Source organism: Bos indicus x Bos taurus, chromosome 15 (genome assembly GCF_003369695.1).
Source record: "Bos indicus x Bos taurus breed Angus x Brahman F1 hybrid chromosome 15, Bos_hybrid_MaternalHap_v2.0, whole genome shotgun sequence".
NCBI classification, from domain to species: domain Eukaryota; kingdom Metazoa; phylum Chordata; class Mammalia; order Artiodactyla; family Bovidae; genus Bos; species Bos indicus x Bos taurus.
In genome coordinates this window covers 41,301,785-41,325,629 of record NC_040090.1, presented here as the reverse complement: position 1 = coordinate 41,325,629, position 23,845 = coordinate 41,301,785, and the positions used below count along the sequence as shown (strand labels likewise).

The 23,845-nt window shown below is 41.0% G+C and overlaps 1 protein-coding gene across 2 annotated transcripts in view; it reads right to left on the bottom strand.

The window, feature by feature from the left end:
• Positions 1-23,845, bottom strand: part of SWAP70 (switching B cell complex subunit SWAP70) — a 150,141-nt gene that overhangs the window by 54,395 nt on the left and 71,901 nt on the right. The window contains exon 1 of one of the 2 annotated variants that reach the window (XM_027563250.1): positions 22,188-22,377. The exons of the other annotated variant lie outside the window; for it this stretch is intronic. Coding sequence (XP_027419051.1) covers positions 22,188-22,286 — 99 coding nt within the window. The 5' untranslated portion in view covers positions 22,287-22,377. Of the gene's footprint in view, positions 1-22,187; positions 22,378-23,845 lie in introns of those variants that run through there. 2 annotated transcript variants of the gene reach the window in all.

The window sequence follows — 23,845 nt, the reverse complement described above, 5'->3', positions numbered from 1 at the left end:
TAAAAAAATCAATAGCAAAAATATCTCAAGAGTCACCAAAATGGCTGAAAATATTTTGCAGAGAACTTGCGTTCTGGTCTTGCCATAATCTAAATGCACACTTTAACATTCAGGTAGTTGAGTTAGCAGTTTGGGCTATTTGAGTACTAATTGTGTTTCATATTAAATGAAAATTTAAAAATAAAACTTAAATTCCTTCCATTTCATTTGTGCATTCTAAACAGGTCAAATTCTACAGCTAAAGCGGTACTTCCTCTAAAGAGAATCTTATTAGATGTTAAATCCCAGGTTAAAATCTTCCCTGTTTTTCTCAGCCCTACCCATTCAATTGCTTTAAGGAGCCACATTCACCTCAATGAATACTTCCAATTCCATTAAGCAAGTCACTTTTTTCTGCATACATATATTTCAGTTAGGATTTTTTACAATTTAAAAAATTAATCTATAAAAATAACATTTGCATATCTTCTGTCTACATTTGTTTTGTTTCTCAAAGCTTCATTTATGTGGAGATCCTTTTCTACATGCTCTGCTGGTTTTAAGGAAGTAAGTAAAGTGAAGGAAGTACACAAATGGTTATAAATGAAGTAATGAAGACTTTTATCAGCCCTACAAAGCAGGCTGTGTTTCTCAAGTAAACTCTCTATTTGCCAGTAGTACAGCACATGAAAAGGGCACGGTGGAGCTTTTATTGAATCTTGCACCACAGTCAAAAAATCCTAAATAGACATTTCCTTTCTTTATTTACCTTGTAACACCTATAGAGTTTTTGTGAGGATCTACTTCAAGAATATAAAGTGCTTAAAAACTGCAACACACTGTAGAAATATAGAAAAATAAAGAATACAGTCCTCTTATAAGGCCCAATAGTCTTTCAGATTTTAAAATTATTTGGGACTTTACCCAAGTAAAAACTCCCAATCACAGGTTAACCTATGGTATATCCATAAAACATTAAGAACAATGAGGAACTTACTGTGTAGTGATATGAAAAGATCTCCCAGGTAACTTAAGTGAAAAAAAAAAACAAAACAAAACAATGTATCTAAGACTACATACAGTGTGCTTCTGTGTAAAAGAAAAAGGAAGAAAAAAATTTATGAACTCTACAAGGATATATAAGAAACAAGTAACAGTGGGGGGAAAACTAGTTTGATTGCAGACCAAGACCAAAAGATTTTTCACTGTATCTCCCTCGTTATTAAGTTCTGGAAAAAATTTTACCTATTCAAAAAATGTAATAGCTATTTTAAAAATTAAGCATATATACATACACACATTTTTCTTAATGGCCAGCTTAAGCTCACATTAAATATTTTAATATTTTTTTTTTAATTAAAAAAAAATTATTAGGCCACACTGAGTCTTAGTTGTAGCACTCAAGATCGTCAATCTTTATTGCACCAGGCAGGATCTTTAGCTTTGGCATGCAGGATCTAGTTCCCTGACCAGGGATGGAACCTGGGCTCCCGGCATTGGGAGCATGGAGTCAGCCACTGGACCACCAGGGAAGTCCCACACAGCTAAATCAACTTATCTTTGAACTCTACACTTTATCTTCTACATTAACTTACCCCCTAAAAATTAGGTACAAAAGAGAGACATATCCCACAGCAACGTACCATGACTAATGGATGAAGTATAAGGGCAACAAATGAGTTCAGAAAGAATAGTGTGTGCTACAATGACATCATATATTAAATGAAATGTAACCTAGGCCCCAAAATAAGGAGAGCTTTTGGGTAGGAAAGGGCTTCCCTGGTAGCTCAAGACAGTAAAGAATCTGCCTGGAATGCAGAAGACCGGAGTTCGATCCCTGGGTGAGGAAGATCCCCTTGAGAAGGAAATGCCAACCCACTCCAGTATTCTTGCCTGGAGAATTCCATGGACAGAGGAACCTGGCAGGCTACAGTTCATGGGGTCACAAAGAATCGGACACAACTGATCGTGGCTACCACTTTCACTGTCACTTTGGGTAGGAAAAGGGCAACTGCAAGGTCTTCCAGATAGAGGGATAAAATATGAGAAAAGTAACTGATTAATGCAAACTTCTCAGGGTACAAAAAAAAGGAGACACCATCTCTCCCACACCCATCCCTTTTTCTGCCTTTGGGTTTCACAGACCCTCCAACCAAAGTACTGGTAGAGGCCTTAGATCCTTCCCATCTTACACATGGTGCGTACTGGCTCCAAGAGATTAAATTTGTTTTTCTTGACTAAGGTGACTTGGGAGAACTGAGACTAAGTCAGGTTTTGTAAACCCTGGTCCAACACTCTCCAGTAATAAGGAACATTATGTTTTCAGTTTTCTAAAATCAACATCTTTGTGTAGATGCTTTAGTTCAATCCAGTGATCTCACTGAAAATTTAGATTTAAACCCTAGACTCCAGCCATGGATAATTAAACAGCACTTTTAAAAAATACAGGGATAACTGAATTCAAGGATAACTTTCTTAACAATCTATTTTAGTTAAGCAAACTGTGCGAGAGGCATCAGATTATATTAAAGGACCCTGGAGGAGGAGACTTGAGTACCCACTGTATTCATGTGGTCTGTTCCTGGTCAGTGGTTTACCATTTACCCTTTTAAAATATTAGAATATTTTGCTGCTTACTTGCTTAGTCTCAGTACCCTCACTGCAAAATGAAGACTTGGTGACTTGTTTCTAAAACTAATGTTTTCAAAAGTCCAATCCTTAACTATCAACCAAAACTCATTTCATGAATTCAACAGAAAGAACTATAGTTTAGATCAGAAATTCAGCTTTTTTCATTGTTAGTAAGGTCTAGAACAGGGAAGTCCTCTTTAAACAAAGTAACAACAGTATCTCAAAGTTTTTAAGTAAAAGGTATTTTAAAAAAAAAAGAGGATTCCTGAAGGCCAGCATATAAACTAGTAACAAGAAGTAAAATCTCCACAAACTTACACAGCAGTTGATGCTTTTTTAGAGTAGACTCACATTATCCATTAGTTGCTTTTAGTCTCACCCCTGGAGAGTAGATAATACTGCTTCTGTACAGATGACGCTAATTCAGAGATGAGGAGATGTCTCCCAAATCACATAGTTTTTGGTGCAGTGAAACTAGGACTAGAACCCAAACCTTATACTCTGGTGCCCTTTCCACGCCCTACCACTTTCCCTTTCCCCCTGGACAAACAGAGAGCCCTGACCATACAAAAGTGACCTGCGTGCTGTGGCCATGCATGTCTATTATTGCTAAGGTGAAGTGATGGACCAGTGCCCACCAGGTCAGGTCTCCAGCACCCAGCAAGACGGCCACAGCTATTTAGTGGAGCGAAGTGAGATCCAACGGTAAAGAACCACATCTGCCTAGAAGTCTGGGACCACTCTCTTTCTGGGAGCCCTCATCTCCCAGCACCTGCCTTTGGGGAAAACTGTTCCAAGAGTTACCATCCTCCTCTCCAGATGAGAAAACTGGAAAACAGATGAGGACCAAAGCCATCAGGAGGAAACAGGACTACACATTCTTGATTTGTAAAAGGACTGCCCCTGAATCACGCTAATCAGTGTAAGTTTCTTGAGAAAGTTGAATTTATCCTACTTCAAATGCCTGCTCCTCCAAAGGCCATTCTTTCAACGCCCACATAATTGCTAAGCAACTTTGCTCTCATTCCTTGATCTGAAGAATAAACTATTGTTACTACAATAAAAGATCCATATCCATGCCAGACCCTCATCATTCCAGTTCCTTCATAGCTGTCTGCCAGGGCCTCTGCAGGGCCTCTGCCGACAAGAAATGACTAACTGCTCGTGTGGTTGGTTCCTGTTCAGTGGTTTGCCGTTTACCCTTTTTAAGTATTTTACTCCAACTATCATGGAAAGAACTCAAGGATGATGAACGACTACACAGTGTTTTAACACACATGAGTGCCTAATGCCTAATGTTTACCCTCCTCCCTCCCAAAGATGCAGAGATTACAAAGGTTCTCTGAAAAGAACCTCCCTCCCGGCCGAACCCCAGTCACATGCTGCTTCCCTTTACAGGATGTGCGTAATGGGCAAAATTCAACACTGAAAAAAAGAGGGGTGGAGATCCCAGCGAGCTTATCTCAAGGGACACAATTACAGAACTAAAATTCATAATGGGTAATCTTTTTTTAAAGCGTGAAAATTCCTGTCTGATTAATAAAATTTCAAGCTGATGGTGAATTACCAGAAAACGCTTCCTAACAGAATGACCAATTTCCTACCCATGCTATGCCCTGCCTTAAGAGCATTGTCTTAATAGAAATCCCGCCCCTTACCACAAGGACTCATTTTCCCTTTCCTGACAATATCTTTTCGTCCTGCTTGTCACTGCTTAAGGCCTGCTAGCTTTCTCTTAAACTATCTGTATTATACTCAGCCTCAGAAATCTCAACGTCATCTCTGACTCAAGTCCCTGAATGCAATCAATCACCATCTTAGCCACTTCTACCACATTCATCTTCAAGGGCTGCTCACCTCACGCTCCCACCTTGTCTGAAAGCCATAAAAAGCCTACGGAGGGAAAAACCAAGGTGGTGTATGCCCCCTGGCAAGCCAGTCCCACTTTACCTTTCAGCCTTATCTTTTCCCACCCTTCTGCACCAACTGTACAAAACTAGGCAAACAAGTTTACGCAGAACACCTTAGGGGCTTCCCCAGCGGCTCAGCAGTAAAGAACCCGCCTGCAGTGCAGGAGACTCAGGAGACACTCAGGTTCACCTGCTGCATCAGGAAGATCCCTTGGAGGAGGGCATGGAAACCCACTCCAGTATTCTTGCTGGGAAAATTCCATGGACAGAGGAGCCTGGCAGGTTATAGTCCACAGGGTCACAAGAGTCGGACACAACTGAAGTGACTGAGTACAGCACTTCAAGCAAACCCCGTATCACTTCCCTGTCCCCCTCCAGGCCTCTGCTCAACCACCCCTACACCTCCATTTCTACCTAACATAAATGCCATTCCTTTCTAAAGCCTCCACCACCCAAAATCAAGACGGTCTTCCCCATTCTGCATTTCCCAAGCACTCTGTGTTTCTTATTTTACACTCCCGCACATGATTTACTCTCTCCCATAAGACTAAATTTCTGAAAGGTCCATGTCTTACATCCTTGCATTCCCACAATACCTAGCATGCTACTCAGAATGCAGAAGGCTTTCAATAAATGCTGAACAAATTCCTTCTAAAAATTCTCCTTTGACAGTAAAACCACAGTAAGTTTAACAGTGACAACAATCTTAGGAAATATCCTATCTCTTTATTTCATTGATAAAAAGACTGAAGCCTGAGATTTGTCTAAGCCACACACACTGTTGCAGGTCAGGAAGCAACAGTTAGAACTGGACACAGAACAACAGACTGGTTCCAAAGAGGGAAACAAATACATCAAGGCTGTATATTGTCACCCTGCTTATTTAACTTCTATGCAGAGTACATCATGAGAAACGCTGGGCTGGATGAAGCACAAGCTGGAATCAAAACTGCCAGGAGAAATATCAGATATGCAGATGATACCACCCTTATGGCAGAAAGTGAAGAAGAACTAAAGAGCCTCTTGACAAAAGTGAAAGAGGAGAGTTAATAAGTTGGCTTAATACTCAGCATTCAGAAAACTAAGATCATGGCACCTGGTCCCATCACTTCATGGCAAATAGATGGGGAAACAGTGGAAACAGTGACAGACTTTATTTTTCGGGGCTCCAAAGTCACTGCAGATGGTGACTGCAGCCATGAAATTAAAAGATGCTGGCTCCTTGGAAGAAAAGTTACGACCAACCTAGACGGCATATTAACAAGCAGAGACATTACTTTGGCAACAAAGGTCCATCTAGTCAAAGCTATGGTTTTTCTAGTAGTCATGTATGGATGTGAGAGGTGAACTATAAAGAAAGCTGAGCGCCGAAGAATTGATGCTTTTGAACTGTGGTGTTGGAAAAGACTCTTGAGAGTCCCTTGAACTGCAAAAAGATCCAACCAGTACATCCTAAAGGAAGTCAGTCCTGAACATTCATTGGAAGGACTGATGCTGAAGCTGAAACTCCAACACTTTGGCCACCTGATGTGAACAGCTGACTCCTTAGAAAAGACCCTGATGCTGGGAAAGATTGAAGGCAGGAGAAGGGGATGACAGAGAATGAGATGGTTGGATAGCATCACTGACTCAATGGGCATGAGTTTGAGTAAACTCTGGGAGTTGGTGATGGACAGGAGGCCTGGTGTGCTGCAGTCCATGGGGTCGCAAAGAGTCAGACATGACTGAGTGACTGAACTGAACTGAACTGATGAGCAACAAATCGGAAGCAAGAACCCAACTCTCCTTCCTAACTGCCTGTCCCACAATCAAACCCTGTGCTGGAAATGTTATCTGTTACCTAGTCGCATCATTCAAGACTTGGTCACTCTTCATAAACTCGAGGAACCCTTCACTGCCCCCTCTGTCCACTGAACTCCTATTTAGCACTTATGTGAATTCTGCTTCATACACTAGCAATAGCTCAAATACCTAACTGTGGCTCAGAGAGGGAGGAAACCCTGCCTTAAACTGTTCTTCCACATCCTTCAGTGACTAGCAGAGGGTTAAGGGAGGACTCAATAGGAATATAACACTCACAGACACATTAAGGCAGGATAGCTAACTCAAAATTACCCGTTGCAATGCTGTCCACAGAATACACGCCATTAAACTACAGCATGGGCTTCCCAGGTGGCTCAGTGGTGAAGAATCCCCCTGCCAGTGCAGGAGACACAGGTTCAATCCCTGGGTCAGGAAGATCCCCTGGAGAAGGAAATGGCAATCCACTCCAGTATTTTTGCCTGGGAAATCCTATAGACAGAGAAGTCCAGTAGGCTACAGTCCCCAGGGCTGCAAAAGAGTCAGACTCGATTCGGCAACTAAACAACAACAACAAAGTAGAGCATACGCCACGGGATTACATTTTAAATAGACCATCTTTAAAAAGTTATTTTGGATAGTTCACTAACTTGGCCCTCTTCAGAAATCAGAAAGAAAATACTGGGAGATCTGACTACATAAAAGTTCTTAAATTTCCTTTTAAAAAGAGATACCATAAACAAAAAAGGCTAATAGCTCCAATACTCAAATAACTCCTAGAAATTATTAAGTAAGAAATGAACACCTAATTTTAAAAAGGGACAACAGACAGGAATAGGAAATTCACAAAAGCAGCTAATGACTAATAAATACAGGAAAAGCTACTTTACTTCACTAGTAATCAACACAATGCACATTAAAAAAGCAACTCCTTTTTCACCTGAAAAGCAACTCCTTGCATTTGACCAGACATAGGAGAGTAAAAATTGCCAACATCCAATACGAGAGAAGGTATAGAGCAAGTTTTCTCCACCACTACTGACATTTTAGACCAGATAACTCTTTGTTGGGGAGCAGGGAGAAGTGTCCTATGCATTGTAGGAAGTTTCACAGCATCCCTGGCTGAAACCACCAAAACATTTCAAATATCTGTGAGCAATAAAGCAGTTAAATAAAGCATGACTCATCAACACAGTAAAATAGCTCATAGTCATTATAAAGAATGATGGTGTCTGTGTCTATGTGCATTGACATGGAAACATGACCCTAAGAAACATGACCCATGATTAAGAAAACAGGTTACAAAAGCATATGAAATAGGATCCTATTTACATAAAAGAATATATATGTATATGCACATGTGTGCACGCATGTATATGTTTGTAAGCAGTAAGGGAGATGGAGGAAGGATAGGGAGGGACAAAGAAATGCTAAAAGGATAATCACTGCAAAATTAACTGCATCTGCCTTTAGTGGCAGAAGTCCAGGTGCTTTTATCTTTGTCTCTATACTTTAAGGTATTGTTTGAATATTCTATGTACTATCTTTAAAATAAGAAAAGGCGAAGCTTTTATATTTATGTAAAATTTAAATATATTTATGTAAAATTATTAATGTTAAAGGAATTTTTAAAAATCCCAGCTAGAAAGCACCAATAAAATTATATGAAGAGATCACTGTAGGACTATAAAGTTGATGAAATTAACTCACTTTAGTCATCCATAAAGAACTGTGCTTTGCCATGCCTCTTGAAGCCACAATGTGGGCAATAAAGTCTCCCTACCTGAGCAGCCGCCTTAGATTCCAGCCTCCCACGGGATCAGAGCATAAACAAATGTCTTTAAGAAGATAATTCATGTACAGGAAGTAAGCCTCTATCTATTTCTCCCACAACTCTGTAAGCTCCTTAGAGAGAGGATAGACTATAGACTAGTGTATCTATCCTGTAGTACTAAAACCTAATGAAATGCCGAGAAGACAGTGTCTGATGCCTACAAATGTTTGCTAAATGAGTCCCATTTAAGAATTTTCTTTCTTTCTTTTTTTTGGTTTAGTTTCATTTAGTTTGCTTCTCCGTCACCTTAATCTAGATGTGGGTTTTTTTTTTAATGTATTTCACTAAACTACCAGCATATTCTTTCCAGAAAGAATTTTTGTTTAATTGGAATCTCTAATTCAAATAATTTTTGAAGTTTAAAAAAAAAACTCTATACAATACCTCTATTAGTCACTAACACTCCCAGAATTAGCAGGCATTACTCATCTGACCTGAGACCTAGTACAGCAGTCCAGTTTGGATTTTTGAGGAAAGGACTCGAGAGAAATTAACAAGTGTATGAGAGAGAACTGTACAGTAGAAGACAGAGAAACCAGGCAGTTTACTTTAGTATACTCTTCTCCAAGAGATCTGAGGCCACAGTACACACCAAAGGTGATGACAAAGATCACAGATCTGAGGGCTTACCTCTGCTGCCCCATCCTCTGACCACTCAGTGATGACAAAGATCACAGATCTGAGGGCTCACCTCTGCTGCCCCATCCTCTGACCACTCAGTGATGACAAAGATCACAGATCTGAGGGCTCACCTCTGCTGCCCCATCCTCTGACCACTCAGGCCCCGTATTATAGTGACTGCCCCTCTAGTCACTATAATACGGCTTCTTTCTATCCCTATCAGAGTCATGAAACTGCTTTCTCAAAAAGACTCTGTGGCAGACACACAGCTGCAGCACTCAAGAAAGGAACTGAGGCCCGGCTACAAGGAGGAGCTGAGGTTAGCAGAGCCTCCAGCTATTAGTACCTCCAGGGTCCACCTCAGCCAATGACTGAGCAAGGTAGTGACGTCATTTCTCCCCAGTGTGGGTGTCCTCCAAGAGGCCATCTCGGCTCCAGAGCTCCTGGTTTTGTCAAGTCCATGTCCTAGACTGACAGCTCCTTTTCCCAATCCTGCTTCCTCTCTCTTTTTCTCCCCCATACATGTTTCTCCCCAGTAACCCTTCTGCACTTTCAGCTCTGTCTCAACATCTGCTTCCTGGAGAACCCAACCTGGGACAGACATCTTCTAAACAATTCACTCTCCCAAGTTTCTGGCAGTCTGGATCATCCTCTCCACTTAAGACTTTCTTGGTCCCACGACATACTAGCTCTACCTTGCTCTATCTTTATGGGTTCACTTCCCTCACCCTTTATTCTCCCATTCTGGACATTTTTCAAAGCCCAATTTTGAGCCCCTAGTTCTTAAAGAGTGCTTTAATTCTGACAACAACAAGTCACCTTAATGACTCCCAGATCCCTTTCTAGTCTTGACCTCTCAACTGAGCTCTGGTTTATATCACTAATATTAAAGATTTCCAGGCTAAATTTGTCTCAATCCAAAAAATCCAAAGGAGAGTTCATTATCTTTCTCCCTAAAACAGGTTTCCCACTCTGATTCTGACTGTGGTACCACCATTCCCTTAACAACAAAACTATGGACTCTCCTCTTGTACTTTTTTATATAGTTTGTCCTATTTCTGGATCCAATTCAATCCCCTCCCCCAGGGTCAATCCCTCTCCTCACCGACTGATCATGCCCCTCTGCTGGTGAAAGACTAACCAGAGAAGGTGAGGCTGGGGAAGCAAAGGCTTCCTGCTCTCAGCAGCAGGTCCCATTCTCCCTTCTGAGGCCCTAACAGAGGCCACTCATGAGGATACGACATGGTAAACACATCAAGCTGACGACGTTCAATTAGAAGGCTAAGACTTGAAGATCTTGTCTGCTATTCCACATTTCACAAATGAGCAAGATGAAGCTCAGGAAGAAGAAACCTCCCAGGGTCACACACAAGCAAAAGGAGAGACAAGTCTCCTGACTCCCTAACCAGTGCTCTCTTTCTCCTGACACTTTTTCCTCTGTCTCCAAGGGATTTACTTTCCAAATCTTTCACCGCAAATGTGCTTACTGAGAAGCCGCACACATTCCTTAGGGTCAATGACAACTGACTATTGCTGTAGAAGCATTCTCTGACCCAATGCCTCCAATCCTCACCACAGCTAAGCAGTTCCCTTCCTCTGTGTTTCCCAGCACTGGGTACTTTCTTTATCTCATTATCTTTGCCCTGTCAGTTTGCTGATACATTTCACTCACAAGACTTCAAGCTCCATGAGAGTAGGAAGCTTGTTGGTTTTGATTCCCAGGGCCGCCACCCCAGTCTAGCACACATCAGTCTTTACAGCAGTCCCTCCCTTGGTCCCCCAACTCCAGCCTCTCACCTCGTATCATCACACCCACATCATTAGAAGAATCTCAGAACTCTCTCTGTCATGTTATCTACCCTCCAAAGTTTAATAACTTCCCCTCTTTACAGGATCAGTTCCAAACTACTCATTATAACATAGTCAACAAATACACATTACTCATTTATTCTGTACAAGAACAAAATCATCTAAAATGTAATCCCATCTCCCTTTAAATCCTGATTTTCCACCATGTCTCAAAACAAACACTCTAGTCAAAGTATTTCCTTATCGCTCACAATACTGCAAGTTTCAGCTCTTGCTCTCATGCACAGGGCCACCGCCATAACTGCCATCTTTCTTTGACTATACCGGACAAGATCAGCCCCACTCCCTCCAGAAGCAGCTGACAGTCTATCTCTTCCATGAAACGTTTTTTGTCTACAACCGTGTGCATTTTTTTCTCTATTTCCTTTAAACTTCTACAGCAGATCATCTGACAGAAACAGAATGCAAACTACAAATGGAATTTAAAAGTTTTAATAGCTACATTTTAAAAATGTACAAAGATGCAAAAGGTAAAAAAAAAAAGCTAACATTAAATTTACTAATATATCCAAAATATTACAACTACAACATGTAATCAATGTTTTTAAATCTTTTAAAGAGATGTTTTACATTCCTGTACTAAGTCTCTGAAATCAAGTGTATATTTTATATTTACAGCACTTCTCAATTTGGACTAGCTGCTTTTTCAATGCTCAATAGCCAAATTCGGTTAATGGCTAATGTACTGGACATCATATTCCAGAGTTATTTTCCACTTGTAGAACTGGCTTATATATTAACTTGCTGTAGTCATTTCATGTATTGTCTTCTTTACTAAACCACATGCTTCTCAATGTAAGGGGCAATGTTGTACAATTTTCACTTCCCCAGAGTCTGAGCAAAAGGTATAGATTAGAACCTTCAAATTTATATGCTGCTTTGTAGATTAGTTTTCTTCAACCTCAGTGTGTGGTAAGAAACAGTTAGCTAGTAAATGTTCTGTTGTCACACATACAGGCTGTGAGCTTCATCTATTCAAGCAAGTATGTTGTTTAAATGTCTTCTTATTCCCATTTAACGGATCCCAGGTGGCACAACGGTAAAGAATCCATCTGCCAACGCAGGAGACGCAGGAGATTCGGGGTCGATCTCTGGGTCAGGAAGATCCCTTGGAGTAGGAAATGGCAACCCACTCCAGTATTCTTGCCAGGAAAATTGCATGAACAGAGGAGCCTGGCAGGCTACAGTACAAAGGGTCGCAAAGAGTCGGGCAGGACTGAGCACGCACACACTTAAAATACAATGAGTAAAGCAAATTCCCCAAATAATCCCAATGTAGAACTTCAGAATTCCAACCTAGTTTGATCTGCTAACACCCTGGTGGTCCACGCACGCACGCACTCATGTGTGCTCAGTCATGTCTGACTCTTTGCAAAGCCATGGGCTGTAGCTCACCAGGGTCCTCTGTCCATGCAATTTTCCCAGCAAGAATACTGGAGTGGATTGCCATTTCCTACTCCAGGGGATATTCCTGACCCAAAGATGGAACCCAAATCTCCTGTGTCTTCTGCACTGGCAGGCAGATTCTTTACCACCGTGCCACCTGGGAAGCCGATGTCCCATTATCTAATAGTGTCTTCTCAAATCATCCCTGAAGGGAGTCACGAGAGTTAAGTCAGCTGCCCACCAGCTCCTGCTCTCACTCCAAGGTAACAGCATCTGGCTGAGACATCAAATATCCTATGAACTAAAAGAACTGATGGAGATGTGCAGCCTGGTAAAGCAGACAGTGCTCCATCCTCCCAGAGCTGCCTACCCAGTGAAATAAAATACCTTCAACATTGTCCACCAGACCAAACAGCTTTCATTCTAACTGCTGCACTTCTGGTTGGTGCACCAGGCCCACATAACAACACTCTCCTGGTAGTTGTAAAGCTAATAATTCCTAAAGAAGCAAAAGGTAGAGAAGACAGAGAAGAACCTTGAGATGAAAAAATTAGTCTTTCCAATAGTGCAGAAATCTCTTCCTAACTGTAAGATCTCCTTACATAAAATTTGACTACATGCAGACTTACTCTCAAATACTTTTCCACAATTAAAACCCTAATCTCTGAAAACAGCAGTCCATGGGGTTGCAAAGAGTCAGATACAACTTAGCAACTAAACAACAGCAAACAGCAGTTTCAAGGAGACACACATTGGGGTTAAAAAAAAAGAAGGAATCTAAAGGTAGAATGAGAAGAAGTAAATAAAGCAGACAGCAGAGCAGAAAAACAGATTCGTGAAATGAAGCCTTGGGGAACATAAAGGAAACTGAGCCAAAGGCTCAAGAAGGGAACTGGGACACACGCAAGAGGAACTGAGGAGAAAAGCTGGGAGTATCTGGATTTCAGTGTGCTAACAGTCACTGAGGGGATTACAGTAACCCTCCTGTTGGGGAAAATGGGAGGGCAAACTGTGTTAAGTGAGAAAAGGTCATTCAAAGCCTCTTCCGTCTCTAGCTTCCAGTTACTATGTACCTCTGGGACTGCAGTAAGACCCCAGAGGAAATACAAAATGGGGACCAGGAAGGTTAAGAGTCATTGAGTCATAAGATTAGAAAAGCACTGGCTATTAAGATGGAAGGTCACACATAAAAAAACACCTCACAGATTGCATACTATCCTCAATAAAGCAAAAGCTTACGTGTATTTCAATAAAATAAAAACTTCCAATGTGTCTTACTGAAAAGTTTCTAGCAAATGGAAAAAGGAAATAATCTAGAATCCATTATTACCATTTTAAGATTTTTACATGTCCCTTATAAGCTCTTTATTTGGAAAGCTGCCTTTATTGTTTCATTTTGGTGAGATACAAAAAAATATTTACAAAGACTTTCACAGACTCACTTGTGAGTCATGCTCTGGTCCTCTAAATGGGGATTTTTTTTTAATTAGATTTTTAGAAACAGCTTTAACCACAGGGGTTAACAGAAACATAACACTAAAGATTAGAAAGGGAATACTTACACAGGCCAAATTCACAAGAATTAACCAAATCTTTTACATTGTGTTTCACACAAAGACAGCTCTTTACTGCAGCTTGCTTCCTTTATATTTTCAACAGATTGCTGGCCTGGCTCAATTACTTCTGAAACTAGCAAGATTAAAAATTTTTGAGGCTAAATGCCTACATGGGAACAAAACACATGACATTATTCACAAGATATTCAAACAAGTGCATGGCCAAAATTTAAAAACACTTAGTTGAAAATCTATCATTGAGAAATGAATAAAGATTCAAAGTATTCATGTTGCTCCTCAAATTGTTTTCGTTTAGATTCTCACTAGTTGTGAGCTCTTTTACCTCAGAAGGGCACAATTTAAAACAAAACAAAATCCTGTGTTTCTAAAAACAAAAGGATAAAAGTGCAGAGACAGTAAGCTTATTTCAAGATATTTCCAGCACTGACATGTAATTCACACTGCAACCATAATTATAAAGTAAAATCATAATAGAGGTTGCAAAAATATCACTAGATTTTACTATAATTAAGAAAACATTTACTAATAACAATAAAAGGAATAATTTTCAGGAACTTTTTTATTGAAGTTGATTTATAACATTCTGCTAGTTTCAGGTGTACAGCCCAGTAATCCAGGTACATATACATGTGGAGGGGGGTCTAATATATTCTTTTTCAGATTTTTTTCCCTTTTAGATTACTACAAAATACTGAGTATAGTTCCCTGTGCTGCACAGAAGGTCCTTGTTAGTCATCTGTCTTCAATATAGTAGTATATAGATGTTCATTCCAAACTCCTAATTTATCCTTTCCTCCCCCCTTCCCCTTTGGCAACCATAAATTTGTTTCCAATGTGGAAATTTATTTCCTATAGATATTATTTCATTCTTCTTTATGGCCAGGTAATATTCCATTGTGATATATATATATATATATATCTTCTTTATCCATTCACTGTAAATAGTGCTGCAGTGAAGAGATGCATGTATCTCTTTTAATTATAGCTTTCTCCAGATATATGCCCAGGTGTGAGATTGTTGGATATGGCAATTCTATTTTTAGTTTTTTAAGGAACCTCTATACTGTTCCGCAAAGTGGCTGCACCAATTTACATTCCCACCACCAGTGTAGCAGAGTTCAATTTTAAGGTACATTTAGATTTCTAGAAGGAATATTTAAAAAATTAGTAAAAATGGTTACCTTGAGGGTAGATAACTAGTGTGGGCCAGGGTATAGATGATACTTACTTTTCACTCTCCTAAATGCTCTTTTGAAAATTATGAATTTTATATCATGTATATATAGGAGGTATTCAAAAAGGTTTTTTTTGGTTTATATTTTTTAAATGATAGGCTTCATCTTTTCATCTTCTTAGAATTGCATGTATTAGAATTCCAAGAATCCCCACTAACTAACACTGGAGATTTAGTATCTTTCTGCAAGACCATCGAAATTCTAAATCATCTGAAGATATTTTTAAAATATCAGTGCAGTGCTTCCCTGGCGGTCCAGTGGTTAAGAGTCGGCCCTGCAATGCAGGGGATACTGGTTCCATCCCTGATCTGGGAAGATCCCACACACTGCACAGCAACTAAGCCTGTTCGCCACAAATACTGAGTCTGCACTCTATAGCCCAACAGCTGCAACTACGAAAGCCTGGGTACCCCCAGAACCCATGTTCTGCAAGAAGAAAAGCCACTGCAATGAGAAGCCTGTGCACCGCAAGAAGAGGGTAGCCCCTGCTCGCTGCAACTAGAGAAAACCCATGCACAGCATCACAAACCCAGCACAGCCATAAATACATACATAAAATTAAACACCAGTGGAGAAGAATTGCTGCTTCTCCTTCAAATAATATGCGCAATATCTTTTTCCCTTAGGAATTTTAGAAATTTACATAACCTAAAAGTATCAATGTCTGCTTCAGATGGCACATTAATAAAGTTTCCTAAAATACAGGATCTACACACAAATGTCCCTCCTTAAAAAACAACAACAGACAAAAGAAGGGCACAAACATCAAAACCAAGGGAAAAACTGGTGAAAAAAATTTCTAAAACATTAAGCTCAATAATGTTTACTCAGCCACCTATATGTATGGATCTTCCTATACAGAAAAATTTCCATCAAAATCTCTCTCAGTTTTTAACCTTTCTTCAGTTATCATAGACTATACTAAAATTGCATACAATAAACTACAGTTTGTTCTAAGGAAGGACTGTTCATGAATACAAGTATAAAAGCAAGTAAAGAATGTGTTTCTGAGATTTCTTTCCCACCATTAGTCTACTATCTACTTTCACAGGTGAAAAGTAGACCTCTACACAATCAGAACAAGCTTAACTTAAAACAGTAACTTAGTTTAGTATCCCTCTGTATTCCAGCCTGAAAAAGAGAGCAAACCAATGACAATTTAAAAAATGAGTTGCCTTGCAACGCTGCAATTACAAATTAAGCTAACATAGCTGATGACTTCTACAGGGGTACACAGGCTGACTATGGAGGTGAAGCTACAACTTCACCTACACAGCTACAAGTTCACCTATACAGGTGGGGAGCCAGAAATGCCACAACTGGAGCCAAAGAGTCACCTGGAGAGGGTGCACAGATTGCCACCAAGAAGCTAGAGGGGAGGAATGAGGCAGAGTTGGTTCCCTATTTGTGGGAGGGAGAGAAGGCATGGAGGGGGTGGGGTGGGGGATTGGGGGTGGGGTTTAACAAGAAACATCACTGTGACTAGAGGACTACTCAACATCTGCTTCTATAGTAGCTTACGAAAGTCACAAGTAGTTTTTAAATTCTTTCTATATTTTTATCTTATTGATAACTTTAATGAAACTATGTTTGCCTCAACAAATATCTTTCTTAAGTTAATTTTTTTTGGAGTTTAAGTTTCAAAATTTCTACAGATAGTAATTTTTGTTTTACTCAAAAACAGACTATTATTTAATAATAAAATTTAGGTGTCAAAAATAAGCCTTTTGACTTGAGGCTGTCAAGGTGGAGAGGGATAGATTGGGAGTTTGTGATTAGCAGACACAGACTATTATATATAGGACAGAAAAACAGTAAGGTCCTACTGGCCAGAGAACTATATTCAATATCCTGTGATAAACCATAATAGAAAAGAATATGAAAAAGAAGGTGTGTGTATATATATGTATATGTATAACTGAATTACTTTGGTGTACAGCAGAAATTAAAATATTCTAAGTCAACTATACTTCAATAAAGTAAATTTTTTTAAACTTAAATTTTTTTAAAAAAAATTAGCTTTTGAGAAAATAATAATAAATGAAACAACTGACAAAGGATTAATTTCCAAAATATACAAGCAGCTCATCCAACTCAATGCCAGAAAAACAAACCCAATCAAAAAGAGGGAAAAAGACTTAAACAGACATTTCTCCAAAGAAGACATACAGATGGCTAGCAAACACATGAAAAGATGCTCAGCATCGTTCATCATCAGAGAAATGCAAATCAAAACTACAATGAGATATCACCTCACATCAGTCAGAATGGCCATCATCAAAAAGTCTACAAACAAAAAATGCTGGAGAGGGTGTGGAGAAAAGGGAATGTTCTTGCACTGTTGGTGGGAATGTAAATTGATACAGCCACTATGGAAGATGGTATGGAGATTTCTTTAAAAACTAGGAATAAAACCACCATATGACCCAGCAATCCCACTCCTAGTCATATACCCTGAGGAAACCAAAATGGAAAAAGACACATGTATCCCATTGTTCACTGCAGCACTATTTACAATAGCTAGAACATGGAAGCAACCTAGATGTCCATTGACAGATGAATGGATAAAGAATGGTACATATACACATTGGAATATTACTCAGCCATAAAAAGAACACATTTGAGTCATTTCTGATGAGGGTGATGAACCTAGAACCTATCATGCAGAATGAAGTAAGTCAGAAAGAAAGATAAATATCGTGTTCTAATGCATATATATGGAATCCAGAAGAATGGTACTGAAGAATTTACTTGCAGGTCAGCAATGGAGAAACAGACATTGAGAATAGACTTGTGGACATGGGGAGAGGGGAGGAGAGGGTGAGATGCATGGAAAGAGTAACATGGGAACTTACATCACCATATGTAAAATAGATAGCCAATGGGAATTTGCTGTATGGCTCAGGAAACTCAAATAAGGGCTCTGTATCAATCTAGAGGGGTGGGATAGGGAGGGGATGCGAGGGAGGTTCAAAAGGGAGGGGATATATGTGTACCTGTGGCTGACTCATGTCGAGGTTTGACAGAAAACAGCAAAATTCTATAAAGCAATTATCCTTCACTAAAAAATAAATTTAAAAAATAAGCTTTTTGTACTAAACTGGGTCCCTCAAGGAAAATAAATATTAATTATAGCAGAGACCCAAACATTTATCTAAATGAGAACTATACTACAAAGTAATCTCCTTAAAAGTAAAAGATAACTTTATTCCCAAGACAATGCCAATATTCCAAACTTTTCACAACTTCAGGCTTCCCTGGTGGCTCAGTGGTAAAGAATCCACCTGCCAATGCAGGAGACTCGGGTTCGATCCCTGATTCAGGAAGATCCCACATGCCGCACAGCAACTACGTCGCAGGGCCACAACTACTGAGCCTGGACCCTAAAGCCCAGGAGCCACTACTACTGAAGTCCACACGCGCTGGAGCCTGTGCTCCGCAACCAGGGAAACACCACTGCAGTGAGAAGCCTGCACACCGTAATGAGGAGAAGCCCCCACTCACCGCAACTAGAGGAAAGCCCGCATAGGAACGAAGACCCAGAACAGTCAAAAATAAGTTAATAAAATTATTTTTTAAAAAAAGAGAAAAGAAAGAAAATTTCACAACTTCCCTTCAGAAAAGAAGAAATATGTAGTTTATGATCTACAGCTGGGAAAAATCAGTCATTATTTTATAATCTCCAAATATATATACATAATTAATAATAAGTTCTCAAAGATAACAAATCAGGTCTTCTTTGGAAAATCCCTTCTCCCTCAGCACCAATGCTGTCCCAGAGTGGTTCTTGCATCTCACTTCTGGTCCCCAGGCTTCTTTTCTTCCCTCTACTCTAGCCATTCTCCAAGGCCATTGCTGAATTTCTCTCCTCTTTCCACGCTTCAACTACTAGATCTGTACCAACAGCCCCGCACTTCTCCAAGAACATCATCTCCAGCTAAACCTCCATCCGTCGAGGACCTCAACAACTCTTTCTTCTTCCTACACACAAACACACTCATATCCTACGCTCCAATCAAAATAAGTCACACAGAAGTCTCTATATATAAGTGCCTGATGAATTTCTGTGGCCTGCAGTAGTTTACATGGATCCCTTAGAGCTAAAACCAGTCAATAAATATCCATTGAAAGAATGAATGAATGAATGCTGTTGTTCTCGTTGTTTGGCTGCAAAGTCATGCCTGATTCTTTTGCAACTTTGGGACTGTAGCCCACCAGACTCCCCTGTCCATGGGATTTCCCAGGCAAGAATACTGGAGTAGATTGCCATTTCCTTCCCCTGTCCCTGCATTGGCAAGTGGATTCTTTACCACTGAGTCACCTGGCTACTTGCTAAATGAATTAATAGAATGGGCTTAATTCTCCCCCATTCCACATAATCACACCCTAGCTTTCTTCAGAGGTCACTTCAATGCTTTTTTTCATGAAGTAATTTCACCAGTAAAAACTACTGGTCTCTTCCTCTGAAATCTCATGGCCTCTTATCTTCTATCACATTCAGCATCTTCCTCTAATAGTATTTCTGTACTTCTTATCTCTGTCACCAGATCTTACATTTTTTAAGGATAGGGTAACTCTCTGAGTAATATAATCTACATATATACCTGGAAAGACAGAGAGAGAGAGAGATTTCCCTAATGGCTGCCTAAGTTTTTAGTTTGCCTACCAAAATTTAAACTCTTTAAAAGCAAAAACTGATGTTTCTTTCTCCTCCACCTGTGCTATCCATATTACCCTTAGAATTAGGCACAGTATCTAATAACACATCAAGTGTCACCACGCACGTCAAAAACTGAAAGTAGTTCAAAAAGATAAGTGTCAAACTTATTTCAGAATGCCCATATAGTTTTCCAAAGTGATAAACTTTAACCTCATTTTGGGTGTGTAATTTTTTTTCTATTTAATCAATTCTATATTTCCTCCAAGATATTAACTCTTAAAGAGCCTAAAAATACTAATTTTTTAATGAAATTACCATGATACCTTACACAGAGTACACACAAATGTCATTTAAGAACAAATGAATGAGCAAATTAAGGCACAAATTCTTCCTAGCCAACGGATTACTGATTCTTTTGTGACCCCATGGACTGTAGTCTACCAAACTACAGAGTCAAAATTCCAAAAAGGAGAGAACTAAATAGCAATTTTCTAATATTTCCAATTCCAGACACATTGGCAAGATGAACAGAACTGAATCAATCCCCAAATCTCTCAGTTAAGCTGAGAAAGAGACAAAATACAAATGCACATTTGCATTATCAACATCTTGTGGGTACAAGTTATGAACTGGGATTTACTTCCTGCCTAGGCTTCCCAGGTGGCACCAGGGGTTAAGAACCTCACCTGCCAATGCAGTAGATGTAAGAAAGGTGGTTCCATCCCTGGGTTGGGAAGATTCCCTGGAGGAGGGCATGGCAACCTACTCCAGTATTCTTGCCTGGAGAATCCAGGAGAGAGGGGCTGTAGCCTAGTGGGCTACAGTCCATGAGGTCAAGAGTCAACATGATGGAAGTGACTTAGCATGCACACACACCAAGCCTGCAGTCAAGAATCCTCCAGACACCTTTTCCATAAGTAGCCACAAAGACCATGCTTAAAGGTATAGAACAAAATAGGAAACATTTCATTAATGTCATCAACTGGAAGACAAAAAAAATGAAAACAATAGTGGAAACAAACAGAAACCAAATAGTAAAATACTAGCCCTAAATCGAACCACATCAAGAATTAAATGTAATTGGTCTGTACACACATATTTAATTACAGATTATCAAAATGGATTAAAAAACCAACTACATGCCATCTAAAGAAACTCACTTTAAACATGGTGGTATAGGTAAATTAAAAGCAAAAACAGTGAAGAGTAAAATAATTACCAAAAACTGGAAATAACACAAATATGCTTCAAGAGTGAATGGATTAACCATGGTATATCCATACAGTGGAATACTGCTTAAAAACAAAAAGAATTATTGATACAACATCAGTGAATCTCAAAGGCATATATGCTAAATAAAAGAAGCCAATGTCAAAAGGTTACATACTCTATGACTCTATTTTTACGACATTGTGGAAAAGACAAAACTACAGTAATTAACAGATCATTGATTGCCAGCAGTTAAGGAAGAGGGAGCAGGATGAAGGAAATTTTGGGAATGATGTAACTGACAGAAACCCAATTTTGGTAGTAGTCATACAAATCTATGTATGTTAAAACTCAGAACCATCCACCAAAAAAGTTAATTTTACTGTTAATTTTAAAAATTTATTCAAATAAAGATTAAGTGGATGATCTCCATGAATTGTTCCAGACTATGATTTTGTGTATAAGAAAAAAGAGTAGGGTGAAAGGAAAACAGGCAGAATGCTGAGTCCTACTGGCATAAAAGCCACTAGTCATAAGAACCTCTTGATGACGGCACAAAATATACAAAGCAAACTCAATCTTCAGAAATTCACTCCCAGAGTAGGCTAAGAAAACAAGACATTCATATCCAAAATGTGTATATTTCAAAATGCCTATGAATGGTTCTTCTTGTCTGTTTCCATATTTTAAACTTTCAAGCTGCCAATTTCTCCCGGCCAACTGCCACTTGCCCTGCTTGGGGTTACTCAATTTACAAACATTCCTTTATTCATACCTTACTCTCACTTAATGATGGGGTCTTTGGCAGTCACAATAAAGACCTTTGCAGGGTGCCGATAGAGCTCCTCACCCGGAAACTACGTTCCTGCGGGACAGGGCACACCCTGGACTCGATCCAGACTTGAGGACGCCAGGTCGTCGTCACTAATCGGAAAGCGTCCCCCATTGCCACAGCGCCCCAAAAGCGGAGGCCGCCGAGGGCCGGGCCCTGGGGCACTTCTCCCTCTCTTCTCGGAACTGCCCGGTTGCCTGCGGTGCAGCCGGCCGTTTTGAGCACTGCCCCGGTGCGGAGCGTGCGCCTTGCAGGGCTCTGCCCAGGCACCTTGGGCAAGACCCTTCCTCTCCCAGAGTAAGGAGGAAACTTTGGGTTAGTTTCCTAGGGAGCTTCCCACCGCCCTCTCGGAGTCTGAAACTTTCCCCGCCTCCTGCGCCAACAGGGAGCCGAGCTCGCCGCTCAGGGTCCCCACCCCAGGGGTCCCTTGCTCAAGGTGAGCCCTGGGGAAACTAACGCAATACAAGAGGGAGTCCAAAAAATGTAAATGCCGGTCTCTGCCCCCTCCACCCCAAGCAGGCTGCTCGGCCACATTCTGGCCTGCCACTCCCTGTGGTCACCGTCCGCCTGCCCGCTTCCACCCGGGGATAGTAGAGCGCGCGCCGGGGAGGGGCGAATAGGGGTCCGGGAGAAGGTGTGCCCACCTTGAGTTGGGATTTGGAGACCTTGCCGCTGTGGTCCAGGTCGAGCGCGGTGAACGCATGCCAGATCCCCTTGAGCAGCTCATCCTTCAAGCTCCCCATGCCTGCGGCGCTGCTCCTCCGGCTGCCGCGACTGCCCCGCCAGCCACTCTGTGCGTCCGAAGCCCCTCTGCCTCTGCCTCCCCCGCCTGCTGAGCGGTCACATGACCTCACCAGGCCCGGCCCTCACCAGGCCCCGCCCACTCGGCGCCCGCGGGGGAACTGCGCTCCGCCGAGGGAGCACGGAGTCGCGTGGTCTGCCTATCCCTGCGGGTAGGGACGCCCGGCCAGGAAGACAGGCGACACCACGCACTCCCCTAGTGCTTCCAAAACCAGCTCGGGCCACTTTTCGGTACTTGCACGCCTTCCAAACAAAAGCCCCTATCCCGAAGAAAAACATGAGGGTAGAGGAGAGCAGCCTCCTCGGCTTCAGTACGCGTCCAGCAGCGAAAAAGGGAGCCCTGGTCCTGACCCTATAAGGGGGTCACAGTCTGAGGAGGCCAGACAAGATTCCAAAAATTCCCGGGCAGGGGCTCAAATTCTGGCACAGTTCCTAGTGGGACAGGATATGGAGCCGGGGGTGGGGGTGGGGGGGGGGCGGGAAGCAGGGAAGGGCCTCGAGGGAAATTGGTGCGTTGATTTTGCAAACCGTTTCTTGATGTCTACTGTGTAGTGGACTCGGGGGTCTCAGAGACGAGGTTTAAGGTGGGTTTAGAAGTCAGAGAGTCAGGCAACATTCTAACTCTCAGCTGTTTAGGGTCAGTTCACAACTTACAGAGGGTTTGACATGCTGTTTACTGATATTTCTGTGCTTGTGTAATATGAGATCTGGAAGGATCCCAGCAAATCACTCCACCCATCTTACTAATCAGAATGGGTGGACCATTTAAAAGAACCTATCCATGCCCAGAAGAATGTCCTCCTCATTGTAGATGTTCATTTCATATCTGTTAACAGTGATCACTTGAGCTCTTTGGGTTTCAAATTTTCCACATGTTAAATGAGCATGGTTGCTCCAAATTTTCTGGAAGGGCTCTGCTAGTGCTAACATCCTAAGGCAGTAACTTCTGCTGGTTGACTCCAGTCTGATTAAGTCACCAGGCACAGTGCCTTACATCTCCAATCCAAGACCAAATCTGGACAAAAAGGAGAGAAAAACAATTACTAAGAATTTTCAAAGGGAAATGGTTCTCAGATGGTTTTGTTTTCCTCTTTTATGTTCCTAAATGCATGTACATGCACTTTGGTAAAAGGAAAAGGGTATCATAAGCAAGGGGGATTTGGAGAGAGCAGAAAAGGAAAGAGCTACTTCAGTGAGCTTGAGGCCAGAGGGAACTTGGTGGGGCAGAGGAAGGGATAACCCAGTTGAAGGGAAGGGGCAGAAGCAGAGGTTACTGTCAGTCTCTCACTGGAGGGCACTTGAGCCCCTGCTTCTCCATTTGTCAGGACTTTGCTTTCTCTGCTAGAATCCAGTCTCCATCAGTGATCTTCCCTACTCTAGGTCAAGTCTTCCAGTCAACAAAAACACATGATTTAACCTCTAATTTCTTCACACAACTCAGCTTTTCCTGGGTAGTGACAAAAAAGAAACCCTCCTAATTCTCAAGGTTCAGATTAACCAC